Below are 21466 nucleotides of genomic sequence, written 5' to 3' on the forward strand. Positions count from 1 at the left end.
TGACATTGGGAAAACAGACATGGAAATGTCTTCAGAACACCAGCTGAAGGCAAGGAACCTGAAAACAAGTTAAGTAGTGACCAGACTCTGAAATAAAAACAGAACACGACAGAGGCCCCCTCACGTGGCCAGGATCTCGGGCTTGGCTTCTCAGGCTGAGATTCACTTGAAGTCTATCATCTGCTACAGTCACTTTCTTGGTTGTGATCTATGAGCTGCCAGTGTTTACTCGTGAGACTCTCTGGGAGCTGGAAGGGAAGGAAGGTAAATACGCCAAAGCTCAGCTGAGCAACCGATAGGTTTTACATTTTATTTCCAAGAAATGACATCTTGTTTTCACAAAGAAGAGAGAAACTAGACTGTCAAAAACAGGCTGCCTTTAGGGGCAGCATGAGGTACACCCAACTGTCCAAAACGAACATCAACTGAGTGCTTCTGAGGTATCAAAAACAACAACAAATTAAAAAAACAAAAACAAAAAACACAACTTAAATAACCCATCCAACATGTAGTGAAGCAGTCTGTTAAGTACCCTGAAGCACTTGGTGCTTTGAGTCCTGGTAGTGCTTCAGACGACGATGGCAGCAGAGCTGGCCATCACGGAGGCGGGTGACGCAGGGCTTCCTAACTCAGTCTCTGTCCCACGTGGCTTCTCTGATGACCTCCAGAGTGGCCCGAGTCACACCCAGAGACATTCCTCAAGAACATCCCCAGCTCCCATCGCCTTGGAGTCTTTCAAATGTCCTTCACGCTGGTCTTCAGGACAATCTCTTTGCTTGGGAAAGAAAAAAAGAAATAAGGAGGAGCCCGAGTTCTCTCCCTCCTCCCCACAGCAGCCAAAAGGAAGGGATAAACACAAGTTGGATCATGTCACCCTCTGCTCAAAGCCTGTGCCCAGCGGCAAGAGGGGCTGAGGACTGAAGTTACTGCCCCGGCAGCAACAGGGTCCCTCTGGGCCAGCAGCTTCCAGGCTCCCCTCTCCTGCACTGGCCTCCGCAGGGCTTATTTAAAGGTGAAGGGGCAGGCAGTCAAGGTCAGCCTTTGACCTCTCTACTCTAGCCAGGCACAGTTCCCTCAAATTCAACTGTCTACAGCCACTTCGATGTTTATAGCTGCACAATTCATAATACTAAACTGTGGAGCCAACCTAGATGCCTTTCAATAGATGATTGGATAAAGAACGATGAGATATATACACAATGGAATATTACTCAGCATTAAAAGAGAATAAAATCATGGCATTTGCAGGAAATGGATGGAGCTGGAGAATATCATGCTAAGTGAAGTAAGCCAATCCCAAAAAACCAAAGGCCGAATGCTCTCTCTGATACGTGGATGCTGATCCATAAGGGGGGCAGGGTGCTGTGGGGAGAATGGAGGAACTTTGATTGGGCCAAAGAGAGGGATGGAAGGGGAGGGGGACTGGGGGCAGGACAGATGGTGAAATGAGATGAACATCATTACCCCAGGTACATGTATGACTGCACATCTGGTGTGACTCTATATCGTGTACAACCAGAGAAATGAAAAGTTGTGCTCCATTTGTGTACAATGAATTGAAATGCATTCTGTTGTCACGTATAACTAATTATAACCCCCCCCAATTTTTTTTTAATTCGACTGTCTATGCATTTAGGGTTCAATGAAGGAGGGTTAACAGTATCCAGGAAAGCCACTCTCCTGAGCTGTGGAGGCTTTTCCAGGGGCTAGCAGGGAAGTGGTAGCTTTTGGTGAAAGGAAAAAGACCCCTCTCCACTGAGCACTAAACTCAGGGAATCTGGCCTCCTTATGGAAGGATGGCTCTGGAATCACAAGGAGTACACCTCAACAAGGAATCTGAAGTCCTAGGATTCTGGCTGCTGTTTCACATGGTCCGATTAATGCCACAGCTGCCCTCCACTAAGCACTGGGAGGACATTCCTGTGATGCCCTTTCCACATCACACTGCATACCTAGACGTCAGTTATGGGTGACAAGGGGAGTAAGCTAAACAGAGGACGATCCCATTTTGATGACAAGAAAAGGATAATAGCAGACAAAAGAACAGAGAGGGAAAGGTGGGGTAGTATTAGAAAAATAAAACCTTTGAGTAACAAGATCATTCATTTTCTATCCCGTGATACGTTTTTAAAAATCAAAACTTCCTAGAGTAATGTTACACACTATTTCAGTGTGTGCATGAGAGCCATTTTCTCTTGGGCGAGTGAGGTCCTATACAAGGTAGGCAGTAATACTTCATGCATATAATTCTGGATTCCCTCAGAACAGGACTAGATAAGTTAAAAGGACCTATTAACAAGTATTCTCTCTGGGTGGGTACAGTTTGCCAGATAACCATATTGCTGTCACTCCCTGAACATGTCAGCAAAGGAGGATGGGCAAGATCAGGAAGATACTTCAGAGTCTGACTCTGCCAGCTGCTCCTGTCCCGTGTTTGGACCACTCTCCTCTTAACATCCAGCAACCTGGACAGAGCTGTGGGCCAGGTGCATCTTTCCAGAAATCCCCAACTCTGGAGGAGCCTCTGTCTCACAGAGTCATAAAGGGTGTGGTTCACTCTGTAGTTCACAAAGGTCGAAGTGCACTCTCACCAGTAGCCTCAAACCAACATTCTGGTGTTAAGGGAGAAAGGGCTGTGAAACCGAAGCACAGGCTGTCAGCCCGGGCAGTCCATGGGTGAGAGCAACCCCGCCCAGGGTCCTGCCACAAAGTAAGAACTAATAACACCAAACATTTGCCAATCGAGTTTCTAGATCCTAAATTTGATCCATTTAAAAAATTCCCATGCACAAAGGATTAAATCAGCTTTCAACTGGCCCTAGAACATGCAAGGAGGATTGGTATTTGAACTGAGAATTTTCTCTAAACTCCATACTGCAGCCCCATGAAGCTGCCTTTGGCACATCTTTCCCTAAATAAGGTTTTAGAAACTTCTATCTCTAGAGAAAACCTCAAAGCTGCATTCACTGTGATAACTACAGAAACTGAGATGGTTGCCAGAACTGTTCTCAGCAAGCGCATGCAATAGGAGAGGCTGTTTCTGTTTCCTGTGTAGTCCCTACGGTTACCAGAAAGGGCAAGAGGTAACCTCTCGAGAGAAAAGCGGGATTTGGTGCTTTCTCTGCATAATGAACTGTGTAAGGGAAACAGAGGTGGACATAGAATATGGGGCTCTTCCTTCCCTTCCCAATGCTTCATGAAGTCATCTACAGTGCTTGGACTGTGAGAAGGAACCTAGGCAGCAGGCCAGGCCAAGAATGCACATGGGTGTCCCCACCTAGGCAACAACCAGCATACTTCATATGTCAAAGGTCATTACCTAATTCTAATTAAATTTGGATTCCCAGGGCATGGCAAAGAGGGAAGAAAAAAGAAAGTATTTTTCTGGCCTGAGTAGATACTTCCTAAGCCTTGGCTGTCCTGTAAGACTAGCACCATGTAAATACTGTCTCATATGGACACATGAGGCAGGGGTGGGAGACAGGTCACACCTTTCTCATGCCTCTTTGTTTTGCTTGTGCAGTTTCCTCTGCTTGGAAAACAAATCCCCTAGGGAACCTTTAAGGCTCAGTTCAAAAGTCATATCCTCTGTGGAGCTTCTCAGACCTCCACCTGCCCAGGCCAAATTACGTGGCCCCCTCCCTGAATTTTCACAGCAACTTGCTGTGGAATTCACTGCCCTGTCTACGGCCTTTATCTCCTCCACCAGTGAGTGCTATGAGGCTTGAGATGAGGCCTTATTATCTCTTTATCCTGATGTTTAATACAGTGGTCCTGTGGGGGATAGGAAGCAAAAAAGGAAGGGCAAGGGAAAATCACATGGACCTTGGAGATAAAAACCTGGGGGGGGGGATCAAATAGCAACAGCACAGAGGTATCAGTGGGAAACACTGGTTCTAAAGAATGAGCAAGCCGGGCGCAGTGGCGCATGCCTATAGTCCCAGCAGTTTGGAAAGCTGAGGCAGGAAAAAGTTCAAAGCCAGCCTCAGCAAAAGCGAGGTGCTAAGCAACTCAGTGAGACCCTGTCTCTAAATAAAATACAAAATAGGGCTAGGGGTGTGGCTCAACGGTTGAGTGCTCCTGAGTTCAATCCCTGATAACCCCACCCTCCACCAAAAAAAACAAGAATGAATGAAGTTCACCCCAACCTCCACAGGTCAGAATATCTTCCTTGGGCACACCTAGCTCAGGTACACTCACAGTCCTCAGCTCTGTGCTGAGCTTGCTGGGATCTACTCTGGCTAACCAACCAAGGCCAATTTCATACCATAAGTGCTTGAAAATCAGGGTCAGATTCTTGGCCTGACTCAAAATGGCTAACATCTGTTGAAGGGCTAGAGAAAAGAAAGCAGTGACCGGAAGCTTCTATTCTTAGCAGTTTGGCCTCTAAGATCTTCCAGCTTCTCCAGACTTCAAGAAAGGTACAACCAAGAACTTCATGAACACGGGCTTCAAATGGCCAGGTGGTAGGTGTAAGGGCAGTGAGCTCCCAGGCTCTGGTGGACCTATTACAGGGAGCCAATTGACATCACAGCACTTTAGCTCTGAAGCTGTCCCAGGAGGTAGTGCTGGACTATTTAAGGGACTGAACATGATAATCACATCTATGCTATTTTAATGCACAATGGATTCTTATTCAATAAGCAATCCTTGTGTTCGGAGCCTAGACATTCTTGATCCAGAGTCCTGCAAGTCTCAAGCACAGAGGCTCTCTGCAGCCCTTAACAACAGGCTCCAAGTGTGGTGACAACAATTAAATGAGCAGCTATTCTCTACAGGCTCCAAGTGTGGTGACAACAATTAAATGAGCAGCTATTCTCTACAGAAGCATAGTTCATTCAGGAAACTTACTCATCCCTTCCCCAACTCTTTATCCAAACTCCCTCTGACTGTGATACTTGCTGGATCCCCAGATTAACTGCAGGATTATATTTGTATATTTTTTATTCCTTTGGTTCTAGGGATTTAATCCAGGGGCACTTTGCCACTGTGCTATTCCTTCAGCAGTTTATTTATATATTTTTAAAAAATTTAAATTGTAGTTGGACATAATATCTTTATTTTATTTATTTTTATGTAGTGCTGAGGATCGAATCCAGTGCCTCACACATACTAGGTGAGTGCTCTAGGGGAGTGGGGGATAGGAAGCAAGAAGGAAGAGCAAGGGAAAATCACATGGACCTTGGAGATAAAAACCTGGGGGGGATCAAACAGCAACAGCACAGAGGTATCAGTGGGAAACACTGGTCCTAAAGAATAAGTGAGCCGGGTGCAATGGCACACACCACAACCCCAGCCCTGCTTTTGTTTTTTTATGTGGTGCCAGGGATCGAACCCAGTGCCTTATGCATACTAGGCAAGGGCTCTATCACTGAGCCACAACCCTGGCCCCGTTTTATATTTTTGAGCCAAGGTCCTGCTGAGTTGCAATCTTTCTGTCTCAACCTTCTGAGCTGCTGGGATTACAAGTGTGTGCCATCACACGCGGCAAGATTATATTTACATCTCTTTAGCTTAACATTATATCCAATTTGTCTAATTAAGCTGTGATTCTTATGGATAAGTCCAGTATGTGTTTTCTTTGGGCATTCTTCAAGCTGTGAATCTGTGACTTACACACATTCTACTTGAAACTGTCCACACAACTCAAGGATTTTGCAACCCCTGGACGCAACTCAACAGCACCTCCAGTGCAGCAAATGATCTGTTTTCTAACCAGATCTCTTTTTCTCTAATTTCACCACCAAGGAACAATTACCTAAGTTTTTCACTTCTCCAATGTTCAAACAGCAGAGGTTACTTCTGCCTTAACTCTTTCTCATTCAATTATCTGAACTTCCTTTATTCTTTTGCATTTCTTCTACCTTTGTCCTTAGTTCAAGAATTCTACCTACCGCTCTCTTTTCTTCAACAATAACAACCATCTGTTGGCGTTAAGAAGTAAATAGGTCCTCTGTTGAGGGACAGGGATTCTCAGAACCACTCACCTTTTCGTTCTCTAATGAGGACAATTCGTCGTTCTTTCACTTCTGAGCTCAGATTATCCACCATCTTATTAATGCAATTGTCCAGAACCAGGGAATGGGTTTTGGACTCAATGTCCTTCCGACAAATGGGGCATTCTATCTTCCGCTTCATCCATTCATTGATACAGTAGGAGCAGAAACTGTGGGCACAGTTCAAGGTGACCGCCTACGATGGAATGGGAAGATACGAATCACACTTGTTATGCTTACTTTCTCAAAGCTAGTTTCCAAGGCCAAAAGGAAAGTGGGCTACAGTTCTATCTGGAAGGCTTACAAGGGGTATTAGAATTATCCTTGGTGATGGAAAATTTTAAACTTCTTATTAGACAATTCATTTCCTCCTTTCTCAAAGGCCATAAACTCAGTTAAGGTCCTAGACTTGATCAAAGTCACATATTCAGGTCTCATGTATGCTGATTTGCCTGTTTTGTTCCACAAACCAAGTTCCACCACTGCCAGAAAGATCAGCCACTTGCAAACAGATATCACTGGATGCTGAGGGCCATTACCAAGTAGGAATGACGCATCGAAATTTCCTTGCCAAGCGTACCCCATGCTGCTTAGAGGACATTTGATGGAACATTGCATGCATGCTTTAATAAGGTGACCTTGCTCAAGGACCAAGGCGGATTCGGGTTTAGAGCTGATCAGGTTTGAGGAAGTAACCGGCTCCTTGAGTTTAAGGCGTTGCCAGTTTAAGATAATGGGTTTTAGGGAAGTTGGCGGTTGAAGATTATTGCTGGGATTAGGGTGTTCCTGCTGCTTGTTCCCGTTGAGTTCTCGTGAGATTAAAATGGGATTTGGAGAGAGCCTCGTGGAGTAGGTGGTTTGTGCGGGAGACAGTAGAACGCGTTTGCCCCTGGACCTGTGTGGAGGTGGTGTGAGAGCTGGAATAAAGAATTGCTGTTTGAACCTACAAAGCTGTGAGTGCCTCGTGATTCTGGTGCCAGCCGAGACATTGGCCTTGGCATTTTGGTGGCCCGTACGCGGAACGTCTGAATTTGGAGGTGAGTAAAATCGCTCGCCCCTGAGGGAAGGCGAGAGAATGGGTGACCATTTCAAAAAACAATGTGTTCTTGTTTTGATTTATTTCGTTTTTGTTTCAAGCTGCCTATCCCTAGAAATTTCTCAGGCAAACTGGGAAAAATGGTTGGCTCAAGGTTTGAAGTTTGTTAGCCCCGAGAAAGAGAAAATTGATACAGTGAATTTTTATTCAGTTTTTGTTTCATTCAGTTGTGGTTTTGTTTTGTGTTATCTTATTGGGTTGCGTTATCTTTATAGAAGATTAGAAATTATTAAAAAAGAAGCCGAAAAAGTGTTAAGTAAATTGTTAGAGATTCAGACCATGGAGGAAGACATTTTAGGTCAAGCAAAAGAGAAGGTCTCTCGAGCTAGTTAGAGAAAGGGAGAAAATTTAAAGGAAAGGGGGTTATTAGAAAAAAGGCCACAACAAGAGGCTGTCACTAACTCCGTTTTACCAGAGGGTGTAATTCAACCAACAGCCCCACCGATGGAGACAGCTGAGTGGCCCTCAAACCCCGTAGTTGATAGATGGGATCCTGAGACAGGACCTCAAAGATTAGCATGCCCTGTATTTGAACAGGCAGGAGGGCGGCGAATTCACCGTATTTTAGAATTTAACACAGTGAAGCAGTTAAAGGAGGCTGTAACAACCTATGGTCCTCAAGCCCCCTTCACGGTAAGCATGGTGGAGTCCATTACTAACTTGGACATGACGCCAGCAGATTGGGCTAGCATGTGTAAATCTGTGCTAAATGGAGGACAATATTTGTTATGGAAGGTTGCCAATGAGGAATTTTGCATGGAGACAGCTAGGCGAAATGCAGCAGCCGGTTACCCTCAAAGAAGTCTTGAAATATTATTAGGAAGGGGACCTTATGAGGGTCAGCGGCAACAAATGGAATATGATCCTGCTGTATATGTACAGATTGCTGCAGACGCAGTTAGGGCATGGAAGACTTTACAAGGACATGGAGATTTACAAGGTCAGCTATCTAAGGTAATACAGAGACCTAATGAACCTTACGCTGACTTTGTAGATAGGCTTATTCAAACGGCTGCCAAAATTTTTGGTGACACAGAACAAGCAATGCCATTAATAAAACAACTGGCTTATGACCAAGCAAATCGTTGCTGCAGAGAGGTTATTAGACCATGGAGACATGAAGATTTAAACACATATATTAAATTATGTAGAGATGTTAATGAACAAGGGCAAGTCTTGGCAGCTGCAGTACAACAGGCTTTAGATGCCAGGCTAGAAACATGCTATAATTGTGAACAAACAGGACATTTTAAAAGGAGTTGCCCCATAAGAGGAGGGTTTAACAAAACTAGAAATCAAAGGAATAGAATACCGGGTATTTGCCCACGATGCCGTAGAGGGAGACATTGGGCTAATGAATGCCGTTCTCAAACCACCATAGAAGGTACTCCCTTATCAAAAAACGGACAAGGATCAGGTATTTACCCACGATATCGTGGAGAAAGGCATCAGGCTTCATTGCCAAAAAACGAACCGGGGGGCCCAATGTTCCGGGGCCCACAACCACAAATATACGGGGCAGTGGAGGAACCCAGAAACCCCATCAGGGTGGTGCCCAGGACACATTGTCCATTAAATCCCTCATCAGACAAACCCGAGGGAGCGCAGGGTTGGACATCTGTGCCTCTGCCAGAGCAGTATTAACTCCAGAGATGGGAGTTCAAATCATTCCCACAGGAGTAAAAGGACCTCTTCCCCAAGGAACAGTAGGCTTATTGTTGGGACGTAGTTCATCTACATTAAAAGGACTTATGATAAGTCCTGGGGTAATTGATCCCGATTATGTAGGTGAAATAAAAATTATAGCTAGTTCTCCAGGAGGTATATCAGTAATTTCACCTGGAGATAGAATAGCACAGTTGTTAATACTACCCAGCCTACATAATAAGTTCTCTAGTCTTAATGTAGAAAGAGGTTCCAAGGGATTAGGCTCCACAGGTGTAGATTGGGCTATGTTGTCTTTAAATTTAGATTCTCGCCCAATGTTAAAACTAAATATTCAGGGTCGTGACTTTAATGGACTGCTGGACACAGGTGCTGACCTTAGCATCATATCTCTTCAAGAATGGCCAAAACATTGGCCATTACAACAAGCCACTCAAACGCTTCGAGGCCTAGGAGTGGCGACTAATCCCCATAGAAGTGCTATGGTATTAGATTGGAAGGATCCTGAAGGATGTGAAGGAACTATACAGCCATATGTTTTGGATCACCTTCCTATTAATTTATGGGGACGAGATGTCCTAGATCAACTAGGTTTGATGTTAACAAATAACATCAATCCTAATGTGCCCACTACTAGGGCTAGACAAGGTATCAGGAAAGAAAAAAGATTAGGAAAACAAGAACAAGGTATAGCAGCGCCAATTCAAATAGATCAAGGAACAGACAGACATGGGTTGGATTTTCAGAAAGGGCCACTGAGACAATCAAAATTACTTGGAAATCAGAAAGACCAGTGTGGGTTCCTCAGTGGCCCCTGACTAAAGAAAAGATACAAGTAGCCCATGATCTGGTCAAACAACAATTAGCGGAAGGACATTTACAACCTTCCGTATCTCCCCATAATACTCCCATTTTTGTTATCAAAAAGAAATCGGGTAAATGGAGATTATTACAAGATTTAAGAGCAATTAATAATGAAATGGTCATTATGGGACCTGCTCAATCAGGGATTCCTCAATTGTCTGCTTTACCAAAAACGTGGCATGTTTTAGCTATAGACATTAAAGATTGCTTTTTTTCGATTCCAATTCATTCCGAGGATAGTCCACGTTTTGCATTTACTATCCCTGCATTAAATCATGAAGGTCCTGATGAGAGATATGAATGGAAAGTACTCCCTCAAGGAATGGCTAACAGCCCAACTATGTGTCAAATTTATGTTAATAAAGCAATCCAGCCACTTAGAAATCAAAATCCTGAACTAAAAATATTTCACTATATGGATGATGTATTATTGGCACATAAAGATAAAAACACATTGCTGGAATGTTATGCCACACTTACAAACTTGTTAAAAAATTATAATCTAGAGATAGGAATAGACAAAGTACAATTAAATTTTCCAATTAATTATTTAGGAGTTCTATTATCCCCAACCATGGTCCGTCCACCTAAAATTCAAATACGAGTAGATCAACTCAAATCACTTAATGACTTTCAAAAGTTGTTGGGAGATATAAATTGGATAAGGCCTTATCTAGGCATACCAACAGGAGAGTTGGGACCTTTATTTGATATTCTAAAAGGTCCATCAGATCCAAATTCACCCCGAATGTTAACTCCTAAAGCTAGAAAGGCATTAAAAATTATTGAGACATATATGGAAAATATGCATTTAGATAGAATTGATATAAGTTTGCCTTTATTATTTATTGTACTACCAACAAGAAATATTCCTACAGGAGTATTTTGGCAGGAAGGTCCATTATTGTGGATACATTTATCTTATTCTCCTAACACTATTCTTACTAGGTATCCTGAGGCTGTAGGACAATTAATACTCAAAGGTATAAGAGCAGCAAAGACAGTGTTTGGAATTTCTCCCAATAAAATTATTACTCCATATACTATGGAGCAAATTGATGAGTTAGCTAATGAATTAAATACTTGGGCAATAATCATGTGTAAATCGAATGTTTCATTTGATAATCATTTACCATCTAATCCTTTGTTGTCTTTTTGGTCTAAGCATCCTGTAGTTTTTCCTAAAATGACAAGAAAAACACCTATCATGAATGCTCCAAATATATTCACTGATGGGTCTAATAATGGTACAGCTGCAGTAGTTACCCCTGATCAAACTTTTACATTTTTAGTTCCCAAACAGTCAGCTCAAAAGGTAGAGCTTAATGCAGTTCTACAAGCTTTTGTGATGTTCAAAGATTCTGTATTTAATTTATTCTCTGATAGCCAGTATGTAGTTAATGCTATAACATCCCTTGAAGATGCTGGTAGGATTTCCCCTTCCTCTACTGTTTTCTCTTTGTTTTCCACTATACAAAGTCTAATCTGGGATAGAAAAGATCCATTCTTCATAGGACATATCAGGGCACATACAGGATTGCCTGGAGCCCTTAGTTTGGGCAATGATTTAGCAGATAAAACTACACATGATATACATATTTTTTCTACTGTAGAAGAAGCTACAAATTTTCATAAAAGGTTTCATGTTAACGCTAATACTTTACAGAAGCGTTTTAAAATAACTAAGGAACAAGCCAGGCATATAATAAAACAATGTCAAAATTGTGTGACCTTTTTACCACAAGTTAATCTTGGAGTCAATCCTAGAGGACTGATACCTAACCATATTTGGCAGATGGACGTCACACACTTGCCAGAATTTGGAAAATTAAAATATTTACATGTTACAGTTGATACTTCTTCCGGATTTTTGATGGGCTCCCTTCATGCCGGAGAAAAAACTAAAGATGTTATAGCTCATTGCTTACAAAATTTTGCCACTGTGGGTGTTCCTAAACAGTTAAAAACTGATAACGGTCCTGGTTATACGTCTAAATCTTTTAAACAATTTTGCTCATCATTTGGTATTACTCATATAACAGGAATCCCATACAATCCACAGGGACAAGGCATAGTTGAAAGAGCTCATCAAACTATTAAAACATACCTATTAAAGCAAAAAGAGGGAATTGGAAAGGGGTATATATCCCCCAAAGATAAACTTAAAATAACCCTTTTTACTCTAAACTTTCTAAATTTGGATTCATCAGGACTTAGTGCTGCGGAAAGACATATGTATCCGAAAAATGTACATAAGCCTAAGGTACTTTGGAAAGATATTCTAACAGGACAATGGAAAGGTCCCGACCCAGTTATTGTCTGGAGTCGGGGTTCCGTTTGTGTGTTCCCACAGGGAGAACAGCAGCCGATTTGGATTCCAGAGAGGTTAACCAAAACAATTTCTACAGAAAAAGAAGATGATTTGACTGAAATCCATAACAGCTGAAATCCAGAGCTCCAGCTTGGCTATTCTTACATCTGCGACAGTGATTAACCACGGTGCCTTTTTTTTTTTTTCAATATCTATTTTATTATTGCATTTTTCCCACATCGTAAAGTTCTATTTTATTTTTTGAGCTCATACAAACCTAGGTTAATGTTTTTCTGATCAGTTTTGTTTTTTGACTGTTTTTTATTTTTTGACTGTGGAGTTTTTAAACATTGCAATGGAGATTTTATCTAGGTAAAGCTACAAGGCCGTTATTATTGTCTTATGTGTTGTATGTTATGTCTGCACTGTTTTGTGTTGCATGTCAGTATGTGTGTATGTCCATATTTTTATATGAGGAGCGCTCATGAAAAAATGGATCCGAATTTCTTTTTTATTCACGTGATTTAAGTGGTTTAATTTAAATTAGTTAAACAGCTGTTAATGATTGCTTTCAAAGGTGATTAACAGATCTGTTTGCTTACTATTGTTTTTAAAGGTGATTAACAGATCTGTTTGTTTACTTTCACTTTTCCTTTTCATCATATTTAATAATTCTGTTCAGGATAATGTCTCTTTAACATCATTGCCAGAATTCCCATCTCCATCCCAGTGCCGGTGAAGACAAAGAAAACCAAACTACAGCTTCTATGATAGCTACCACAGTAAACTGTATAAACTGATGCATCAATGAATATAACTCAACAAGTAATGCTCAATCAAGGACTTGATTTACTTTGGGAGGAAATGGACATATTGATAGACTCCTCCGATTTGAACTGCCTGCAGAACTTGCCTGGACTATATATCAGTTGCATGCATTGTGAACTATCGTCTGGTGCAGCGAATTGTGGTACTGCTGGCATATTTTTGCTGATGGTGTCACCAGTGATGCAATTTCCTTGCCAGCGCACCCCATGTTAATTGTGGTAATGCTGACATCTTTGCTGATGGTGTCACCAGTGATGCAATTTTTCCAAAGGAGCCGTCAATTGGCTTGGTGTTGTGGCATTTCTGTATCTTCCTCCCTTCTACTAGTGATGGTCTAAAATTTGGGGGCCAACAGAGGTGAGGCAAGAACCTCACCCCCCCACTGGCACCAAGGTTAAATTTGGGGGCCAACAGAGGTGAGGCAAGAACCTCACCCCCCCACTGGTGCTTAGGCCTATCCACAAGCATGGCTGAATGCTGGACCGGTAGTCAGTGACGGGTTGATCTGATTGCAGTGGATTCAACCTAAGACAGGAAATTGACGTGTAAAGGTCAGTTCTCCCATGACGGGTAAGAACCATATGTTGAATTGGACAACCTACCAGGCACGGTCCTAAGCCGCATTGCTTGTTGTTTAATTAATCAGAAGGGGGGAGATGCTGAGGGCCATTACCAAGTAGGAATGACGCATCGAAATTTCCTTGCCAAGCGTACCCCATGCTGCTTAGAGGACATTTGATGGAACATTGCATGCATGCTTTAATAAGGTGACCTTGCTCAAGGACCAAGGCGGATTCGGGTTTAGAGCTGATCAGGTTTGAGGAAGTAACCGGCTCCTTGAGTTTAAGGCGTTGCCAGTTTAAGATAATGGGTTTTAGGGAAGTTGGAAGTTGAAGATTATTGCTGGGATTAGGGTGTTCCTGCTGCTTGTTCCCATTGAGTTCTCGTGAGATTAAAATGGGATTTGGAGAGAGCCTCGTGGAGTAGGTGGTTGGTGCGGGAGACGGCAGAACGCGTTTGCCCCTGGACCTGTGTGGAGGTGGTGTGAGAGCTGGAATAAAGAATTGCTGTTTGAACCTACAAAGCTGTGAGTGCCTCGTGATTCTGGTGCCAGCCGAGACATTGGCCTTGGCAACTGGACATAAGTAGAAGGTGTGTGAATGCTTTGATTCAAATACATTATTAATTCCCTTTTAAAAAACAAAATCATGTCTTGCTGTAATCCCAGCAACTCAGGAGGCGGAGTTCAAAGCTAGACTCAGCAACTCTGTGAGACCCTGTCTCTAAATTTAATAAAAGGAGGGGAGGCTGGGGAAGTGTCTCAGTGGTTAAGCACCCCTGGGTTCAATCCCAGGTTAAAAAAAAAAAACAAAAAAAAAAACCCAAAGGTGACCAGTAGGACTAAAAATATGATTCAGTGGTAAAACATCTACTTACTGTGCCCAGGCCCTGAGTCGATCCCAAACATGGCAAAAAAGAGAAAGAGGCAGGAGGAAATGATCAGAAGAGTAAGTCAGGCAATATGGTGTAAATACAAACCAAGCCAAGTTATTTGTCTTTCCTCTGACTCTGAAGATGCTCCAGATTAGCTGACACATCACCCATTCCAACCTCCCTTTCCTCTTCCTCCACTGGTGTCCATAAGCCCTGTCAATACAACACTGAGTTTCCCCAAAGTAGGGAATCATCTAACTAGAAAGTGTGGGGAAAATTATGACCTGAAGTCAAAGTGGATCCAGACTAAAGAAACTGGTCTCCTCAGGAGAGATATTTTCAGGAAGCTGATAGATCCTACCTTTGCAAAGACTGCCTGGGAAAATAAAGCAGTGTACATATGTGTTTCCTATTTATTTATTTTGGTACTGGGAATTGAAGCTAGGGATGCTTTACCACTGAGCTATATCCCCAGCCTTTTTTATTTTAAGATAGGGTCTCTCTAAATTACTAAGGGTCTTGCTAAATTACTGAGGCTGGCCTCCAACCTGCAAACCTCCCACTTCAATCTCCTGGGTCATTGGGATTCAGGTGAGTACCACTATATACTAGTCTAAAAAGAAGTGGCATTTAACAACCTGATTATGACATTTGTAGTCTAACAGGAACTGGTCACAAATGGCAGAAATTTATGAAACCAGAAAGAGATGATGCAAAAATATGACAGAACAAATGATAGCCTTGGAGAGTGAGGTTTCATTTTCAAAAGGAGCTTCAGATTCCTGAAGTGTATTCACTTTAGCCCCTGAATTCCCAAAGTGACCACTTATCAACGACATTTACCACCTTGTTTAAAAGGTGGCATTATAGGCTGGGATTGTGGCTCATCGATAGAGCACTCGCCTAGCATGCGCAGGGCCCTGGGTTCGATCCTCAGCACCACATAAAAATAAATGAATGGAATTAAAAGTATTGTGTCCAACTACAACTAAAAAAAAAAAAAGTTGGCATCACAAGCCTACTCTTAGCATTGTGCTCATTCGGAGTAAAGCAAGCTTTATTATTTTTTTAATACTTTTTTTTTAGTTGTAGATGAACACACAATATCTTTATTTTTATGTGGTGCTGAGGATCGAACCTAGTGCCTCATGTATGCAAGGCAAGCACTTTACCACTGAGCTCTAGCTCCAGCCCAAGCAAGCTTTATTGAGCAGCTATGTCCTGTTTGAAATTGTAATGTGGCCCTGTTTTCCCCTCCCTCACCACAAAGAGATAAGGCTTTATTTCTGCCAAGAGCGTTAACTATAATAATAATTATTCAAGGATAAATACAAAAAAGGTTAGTGAAGGGAAAGACAACTACAAAATCAAATAAGCAGCCATCTCTAGATGTCACTTTGAAATCAAACAGTTATAAATTCCTGAGAGAAAAAAAAATCTCTTCAAAATGTTTCCCTTTAGCAGAAGGAGGCCGCATAGTCCATGTTCCACTCAGGGCTGGAGGGATGGGAAGGGGTGAGCCACAGCTCATCGTTACCTCGACGAAGTATTCTGAACAAATAATACACTGGAGCTCATTCTCTAGCACGTCATTCATGTGGCTAAGCACTTCCTCCTTCTGTGCTTGCACCTTCTCTTTTTCTTCCTGCAAAGATACACAATACCATCTGTCATTTGGAAAAACCGACAAGAATGTATAACAGGACATGGGGCAAGGTTCGTTGACTAAAGTACGACTCAGGAGGAGTCTAAATTAAAATTCATTCTGGTGCAGCCACATGAGAATAAAACTCTGTCCTATGAGTTACTGTTTCTCAAGAATTGCTTTCTAACACAAAGCGGTAACTAACTCCCTTTCTTTCCTCTCCTATTTGCTATGGTCTAAATGTCTCGGGGCTGGGTTTGTAGCTCAGTGGTACCCCACTTGCCTAGCATGTATGAAGCACTGGGTTTGATTCTCAGCACCACATATAAATAATTTTTTTCCTAAATTGTCTATATCGCTCCAAAATTCACATGTTGAAACCTATCCCCTATATGATGGTATTAAGAAGTAGAATCTTTGGGAGGGAACTAGGTCATGAGGCCTCTGCTCTCATGAATGGGATTAGCCGTTTTATAAATGAGGTTCAAGGAAATGTGTTCTCCTTTTCTACCATTTGAGGAAGATATCATCTGTTAACCAGAAAGTAGACCTTCCCCACACTGAATCTGGCAGATTGGTCAAGAACCTTGGTCTTGGACTTCTCAGCCTGTAGAACGTGAAAAATACATTTCTGTTGTTTACAAGCTATCCAGTTTATGGTATTTTATTATAGCAGCCTGAGTGGACTAAAACACTATTTTCTTTTTCAGTATCTGCATGATTATAAGGATAATATCTATATTCTCTGAAGGCAGAAGGCAGGAGAGATGGCCTCCTAAAATACTTTCAGGCTCCAAGCTCTATGATGCTTGCCACTCCCCACACTTGTAGAGGTCTCTAAGATAATTTCCCTGTGCTTTTTCCAAGAAGTCAGACTGCCTATGGACATACATTTTGGGGAGGATCCTAGGCAGGTTCTCTTGCTTTTTTTTTGGGGGGGGGGAGGAGGGGGTATCAGGGATTGGACTCAGGGGCACTCAACCACTGAGTCACAATCCCAGCCCTATTTTGTATTTTATTTAGAGACAGGGTCTCCCTGAGTTGCTTAGCACCTCACTTTTGCTGAGGCTGGTTTTGAACTTACAATCCTCCTGCCTCAACCTCCCAAGCCACTTGGATTACAGGTGTGCCCCATCATGCCCAGCTCTAGGCATGCTCTTTTGATACATTTAAGACAGTTAACTCATCCCCTCAAACAAAAGCAACAAGAGCCCCTGGGGAGGAAAGAAAAAGCCATTTGGAGTATATTTGAGAACTGGTTCTTTTTTCATCTTTTATTTTCTCTTCCAATCAAAGCAAAGACTGTCAGGTTACTTAAGGAAGTGAAGAAATTCTGGACCCATTTCTAACTAGAATAAAATTCCCTAAAAACTTAAGAGCACAGGGATTGAGGGATGTAGTTCAGTGGTAGAGTGTTTGCCTAGCATGCACAAGGTCCTGGGTTTAATCCCCAGCACCACAATAAAGAAAAAAAAAGATATGGTGGTTTCTTGGAAGTTGGGGAAGAAGGTACTAGGTGATTTGAATACAGGACACGGATATCAAGTCAACTGAAGAAAAAGAGTCTCTTTCTTCTGCACTCAGCTTCAGGTCTGTATGTGGAGTAGGAAGGGATGCAGTCAGGTATTCATTTCAAGGTTTTAAACTGGTAACCTGTGGACTGGATCTATCCTGCAGACTTGTTTAGCTTGGTCTTCATGGTATTAAAAAGCACGTATAAAAACCCTAAACTTGTATGTGTATTGAAACGTCATGTAGAATCTCTTAAATATGTACAATTTCTATGGTTTTATGCATCAGTTAAAAAATTTAAAACTGTGCCAGACATGATGGGACATGCCTATAACCCCAGCAACTTGAGAGGCTGAGGTAGGAGGATTGCAAGTTCAAGGCCAGTCTCAGCAACTTAGTGAAACTCTAACAATTTAGCAAGACCCTGGCTCAAATTAAAAAACAAAAAAGACTGGGGATGCAGTTCAGTGGCAAAGCACCTCTGGGTTCAATTACCAGTACCAACAAAAAATAAATAAATAATACAAAATAAATAAAAACAAAAAATATTTGTGGCCAATGTTTGAAAACTGGGGTACTTTATACAAACATCTGGATTTCCATCTCCTGTGGAAAAACCAAATATATGACAACACCAACCTGCATTTCTGGACAGCTACAAATGACTGAGCAAAGAGCTGACTCATCAGTTTGTGTGGAAGGCGAGTACCACAGTCCTCAGCAATCCCTACCATGTTTTTTATACTCAGGCCCCTTTGTTCACTTTTATTACTGGCCATGGTAGGCACTTAGGTTTATAACCCGATTTAAGAGTTCTACCGATTCACTGAGGGAAGGAATTGCATAAATGCATCAAGATGAACTATTTTTTAATTTTGATTATAATACTCCTTAGTCTGCATTCACCATACCCTGAAGGAGCACCCATCATTCAGAAAGGACTAGAATGCAGGGTGCAAGTGCCTCATTCCCAGCACTTAGCTTCTAAACAAGGGAAAGAATTAGATGTTGTCTTGCAAGCAGAGTCCTCTACAGGCCTGAATAATTTTACAGATTATTTCCCCCGAGGCTCGGAGCAGCCACAATCTCTCTCATTCACCATAGCAACCCTTGCACTGTTGAAAATGCTGAGTTGCATGTACTAACCAAATTCTAAACCTCCATCTTCTTTCCAGTACCTTGGTCTGCTCCAATTCTTTGTTCTTAGCTTGGATGATTGTTTCAAAATCCTTCTTACTGCGATTTAACTCTTCCATTAGAGTTCGATGCTGTAGAAACATAATAGATACATAGATGAGCTACACACCTGTTCCCCCCCCCTATAGTCTCTGACTTTGATTCAGAAATCAATGAATTAACAATTTCAAAATATCATCTTTCATTCAGAGTATCCCATCTACCTGCTGCTTTTTTCATGCAAAGGGGCCGGTAGGGAAGGAAGCTATTAAGTCTATTAGTCTCTCTCCATTAACCCAGCCTCAGTAGCCCCAAACCAACTGAAAAACAACATGGCCTTCCAGGAAGTGTGATTCTGAACCTTTGGTCTGAGGCCCATGAAAGTGCATCTTATTAAAGGGTCTCTTATATGATTCTGGAAACCAGTGTGTAAGTACTATGAAGCTACCCAGCAGGGAACTAATCCCCAATCTGAGGTTGTCAGACCCAATCTGAGGGGGATACTCCCCCAATCTGTTTGTCTGAGAGGAAGGCCCCAGTTGGCTTAGGGCCAGCACCCCACTTTCGTTTTTGTCGACAATCTGAAAAGGGAATCTGTGTCTTTTTGTCTGTGTCTCTGTTAAGTGTGATAGCATTGTTTTACTTTGGACAGATGCAGTGTCCCAAGTTCCGATCTGCCTTAGATGTGTGGAGGTAACTTTAGCTAAATTTTAGCCTGAAAATGTCCCTGGGATGCTTCTCCTGCTTCCCTGAAAGGGACCAAAAGTCAATAGAATTGCCAGCTTTTTTGTTCTCACCCTTTACACCCCTTTGAGCTGTGTTTTAAAAAACTTTGATAAACTTTACTCCACTTTGTTAAATGGGATTAGGGAAGCAATGTTTTCTTCCCGTAGTTGGCTTGAGTGCACCCACTGCAGAGGGAAATGCCTTCTGGGGATCTAAGAACTTTGATCAATCTCCCTTTTGCTTTTTCTCAAAACATTGTCCTCATTATTAAATTGGCATTAATTGGCTTCGAGGACAGGAACCAAACTTTTTTTTTTTTTTAAAGAGAGAGTGAGAGAGGAGAGAGAGAGAGAGAGAGAGAGAGAGAGAGAGAGAGAGAGAGAGAGAATTTTTAATATTTATTTCTTAGTTCTCGGCGGACACAACATCTTTGTTGGTATGTGGTGCTGAGGATCGAACCCGGGCCGCACGCATGCCAGGCGAGCGCGCTACCGCTTGAGCCACATCCCCAGCCCCAGGAACCAAACTTTCAGTCACAAATTTTGGCACCCCAGAGGGGACTCTGGAGGAGACCCCGCTCTGCTTTCTTGGGAAGGCCTAGCACTTCAAACAACTGCATGCGGAGGATTAACTTTTGACAGCTGACTACTGGAAAGGAGATAATGCAGCGTGCCTGGGATTGGACCTAACCAGAGGAACTAATCCTGTAAGTAAAAGGAGGGACTGAGGGACTCCCAGCAGCTGCCGAAGCCCCTTTTGCTTCGGGGAACTCCCTCTTCCTTCTCTGCACTGTAAAGATTGCTCCATCTCTGTCTACTTTAAAAAAAAGCGGGGGAGGGACACTGAATGCAGTAAAATCGCCACACTGAGACCCTTGATGTTACACTTCTGGTTGTCCCTCTGTGAGAATATCTGGTCCACTAGTGTCGATATCTATGGTGCCACTGGTGTAGGAGTCATAACTAAATGGGAGTTAGAAACTTGGGGAGATTTTTCTCTTATCTGGTCTGTTTTAAAAGTTCCTGTCTGTCAGCCGTAGTCTGGAGCTCCTTTCTGTCTATCTGTCATTGTGTCTGTCTGTATCTGTTTCTGGCCTTTTAAGACATGGGCAATAATGTGTTGATATCAACTGTGGAGTCTTTAAACATTGCAGTGGAGATTTCACCTGCGAAAAGCTACAAGGCCTTTACTATTGTGTTATGTGTGCACACTAGTGTTATGTGCTGTAAACAGATAAAAATAATGATGTCTTTATGAAAATTGGCAGATATATAGAGCGCTCATGAAAATTAAAAAAAAGTGGATCCAAATATCTTTGATTCACGTGATTTAAACAGTTCAATTTAAATTGGGTAAACAGATGAAAATAAAGATGTTTTTAAAATTAAGCTTACAAGTTTTTCTAGGTGCCCCCCCAAAAAAACTAATAAAATGTGGATGTCTATGAAATAATCTGCCTAAATTCAGAAATTTACAAGGATTGTTTCAAAATGTGAACAGAAAAGGAGGTTAACAGACGGAAAAGGGAAATTAGAAGGTTCTAGGTATGGATTTTAATAGAAGGAAAATGTGTTTCTGGATAAGAGAGTCTATGTGATTAAGTAAATAAGAGAGTTTAAGTAAGTGATAAAGCAGGTCTGTGTATGTTGGCTATATAGGTTTAAGTAAGTGATAAAAAAAGGTCTGTGTACGTTTGTAAGTTTGTCTTTACAGTCATAAGTTAAAAAGACAAAGATTTCTCATAACATTGTGTTTTATTAAGTTTTGTTTCTTGTTTCTAAAGTAAGTAATCTTAAAGGAATTAAACAGCTGATTAAACAAGAACTGTTATTTTAGAAAATTGTGCTATGTCTTTAAAAGCTAAACTTGGTTAATATAAAAACATTAATACACCAACAAGACTTAATGATCATTAATATATATGTCCCAAACAATGGTGCAGCTACATTCATCGAACAAACTCTTCTCAAGTTCAAGAGTCAAATAGACCACAACACAATAATCATGGGAGATTTTAACACACCTCTCTCACCACTGGAAGATCTTCCAAACAAAAGTTGAATAAAGAAATCCTAGAGCTCAATAATACAATTAATAACTTAGACTTAATTGACTTATACAGAATATAGCACCCAACATCAAGCGGATACACTTTCTTCTCAGCAGCACATGGATCCTTCTCAAAAATAGACCATATATTATGTCACAGGGCA

The 21466-nt window shown here is 41.8% G+C and overlaps 1 protein-coding gene and 1 long non-coding RNA gene across 5 annotated transcripts in view; one reads left to right on the forward strand and one right to left on the reverse strand.

Annotated features, from left to right (window-relative positions):
* Positions 1–296: 296 nt before the first annotated feature.
* The window catches only part of Rnf8 (ring finger protein 8), a 53696-nt gene continuing 32526 nt past the window's right edge, over positions 297–21466 (reverse strand). For 2 of the 4 annotated variants that reach the window (XM_040282590.2, XM_005318741.5), the window contains 4 exons: positions 18530–18619; positions 15732–15839; positions 5988–6192; positions 297–775 (listed from right to left, as the gene is read on the reverse strand). In XM_040282590.2, the coding sequence (XP_040138524.1) occupies positions 759–775; positions 5988–6192; positions 15732–15839; positions 18530–18619 (420 nt within the window). In that variant the 3' untranslated portion in view covers positions 297–758. Of the gene's footprint in view, positions 776–5987; positions 6193–15731; positions 15840–18497; positions 18620–21466 lie in introns of those variants that run through there. The other 2 variants (XM_078020082.1, XR_002483253.3) reach the window with 2 other exon arrangements.
* LOC144366226 (uncharacterized) lies at positions 10447–13844 on the forward strand. Its single transcript, XR_013425204.1, has 2 exons — positions 10447–13117; positions 13177–13844. It is a non-coding gene; the product is annotated as an uncharacterized LOC144366226 (long non-coding RNA).

The sequence above is a fragment of the Ictidomys tridecemlineatus genome, chromosome 8, assembly GCF_052094955.1.
Source record: "Ictidomys tridecemlineatus isolate mIctTri1 chromosome 8, mIctTri1.hap1, whole genome shotgun sequence".
Classification (NCBI taxonomy): domain Eukaryota; kingdom Metazoa; phylum Chordata; class Mammalia; order Rodentia; family Sciuridae; genus Ictidomys; species Ictidomys tridecemlineatus.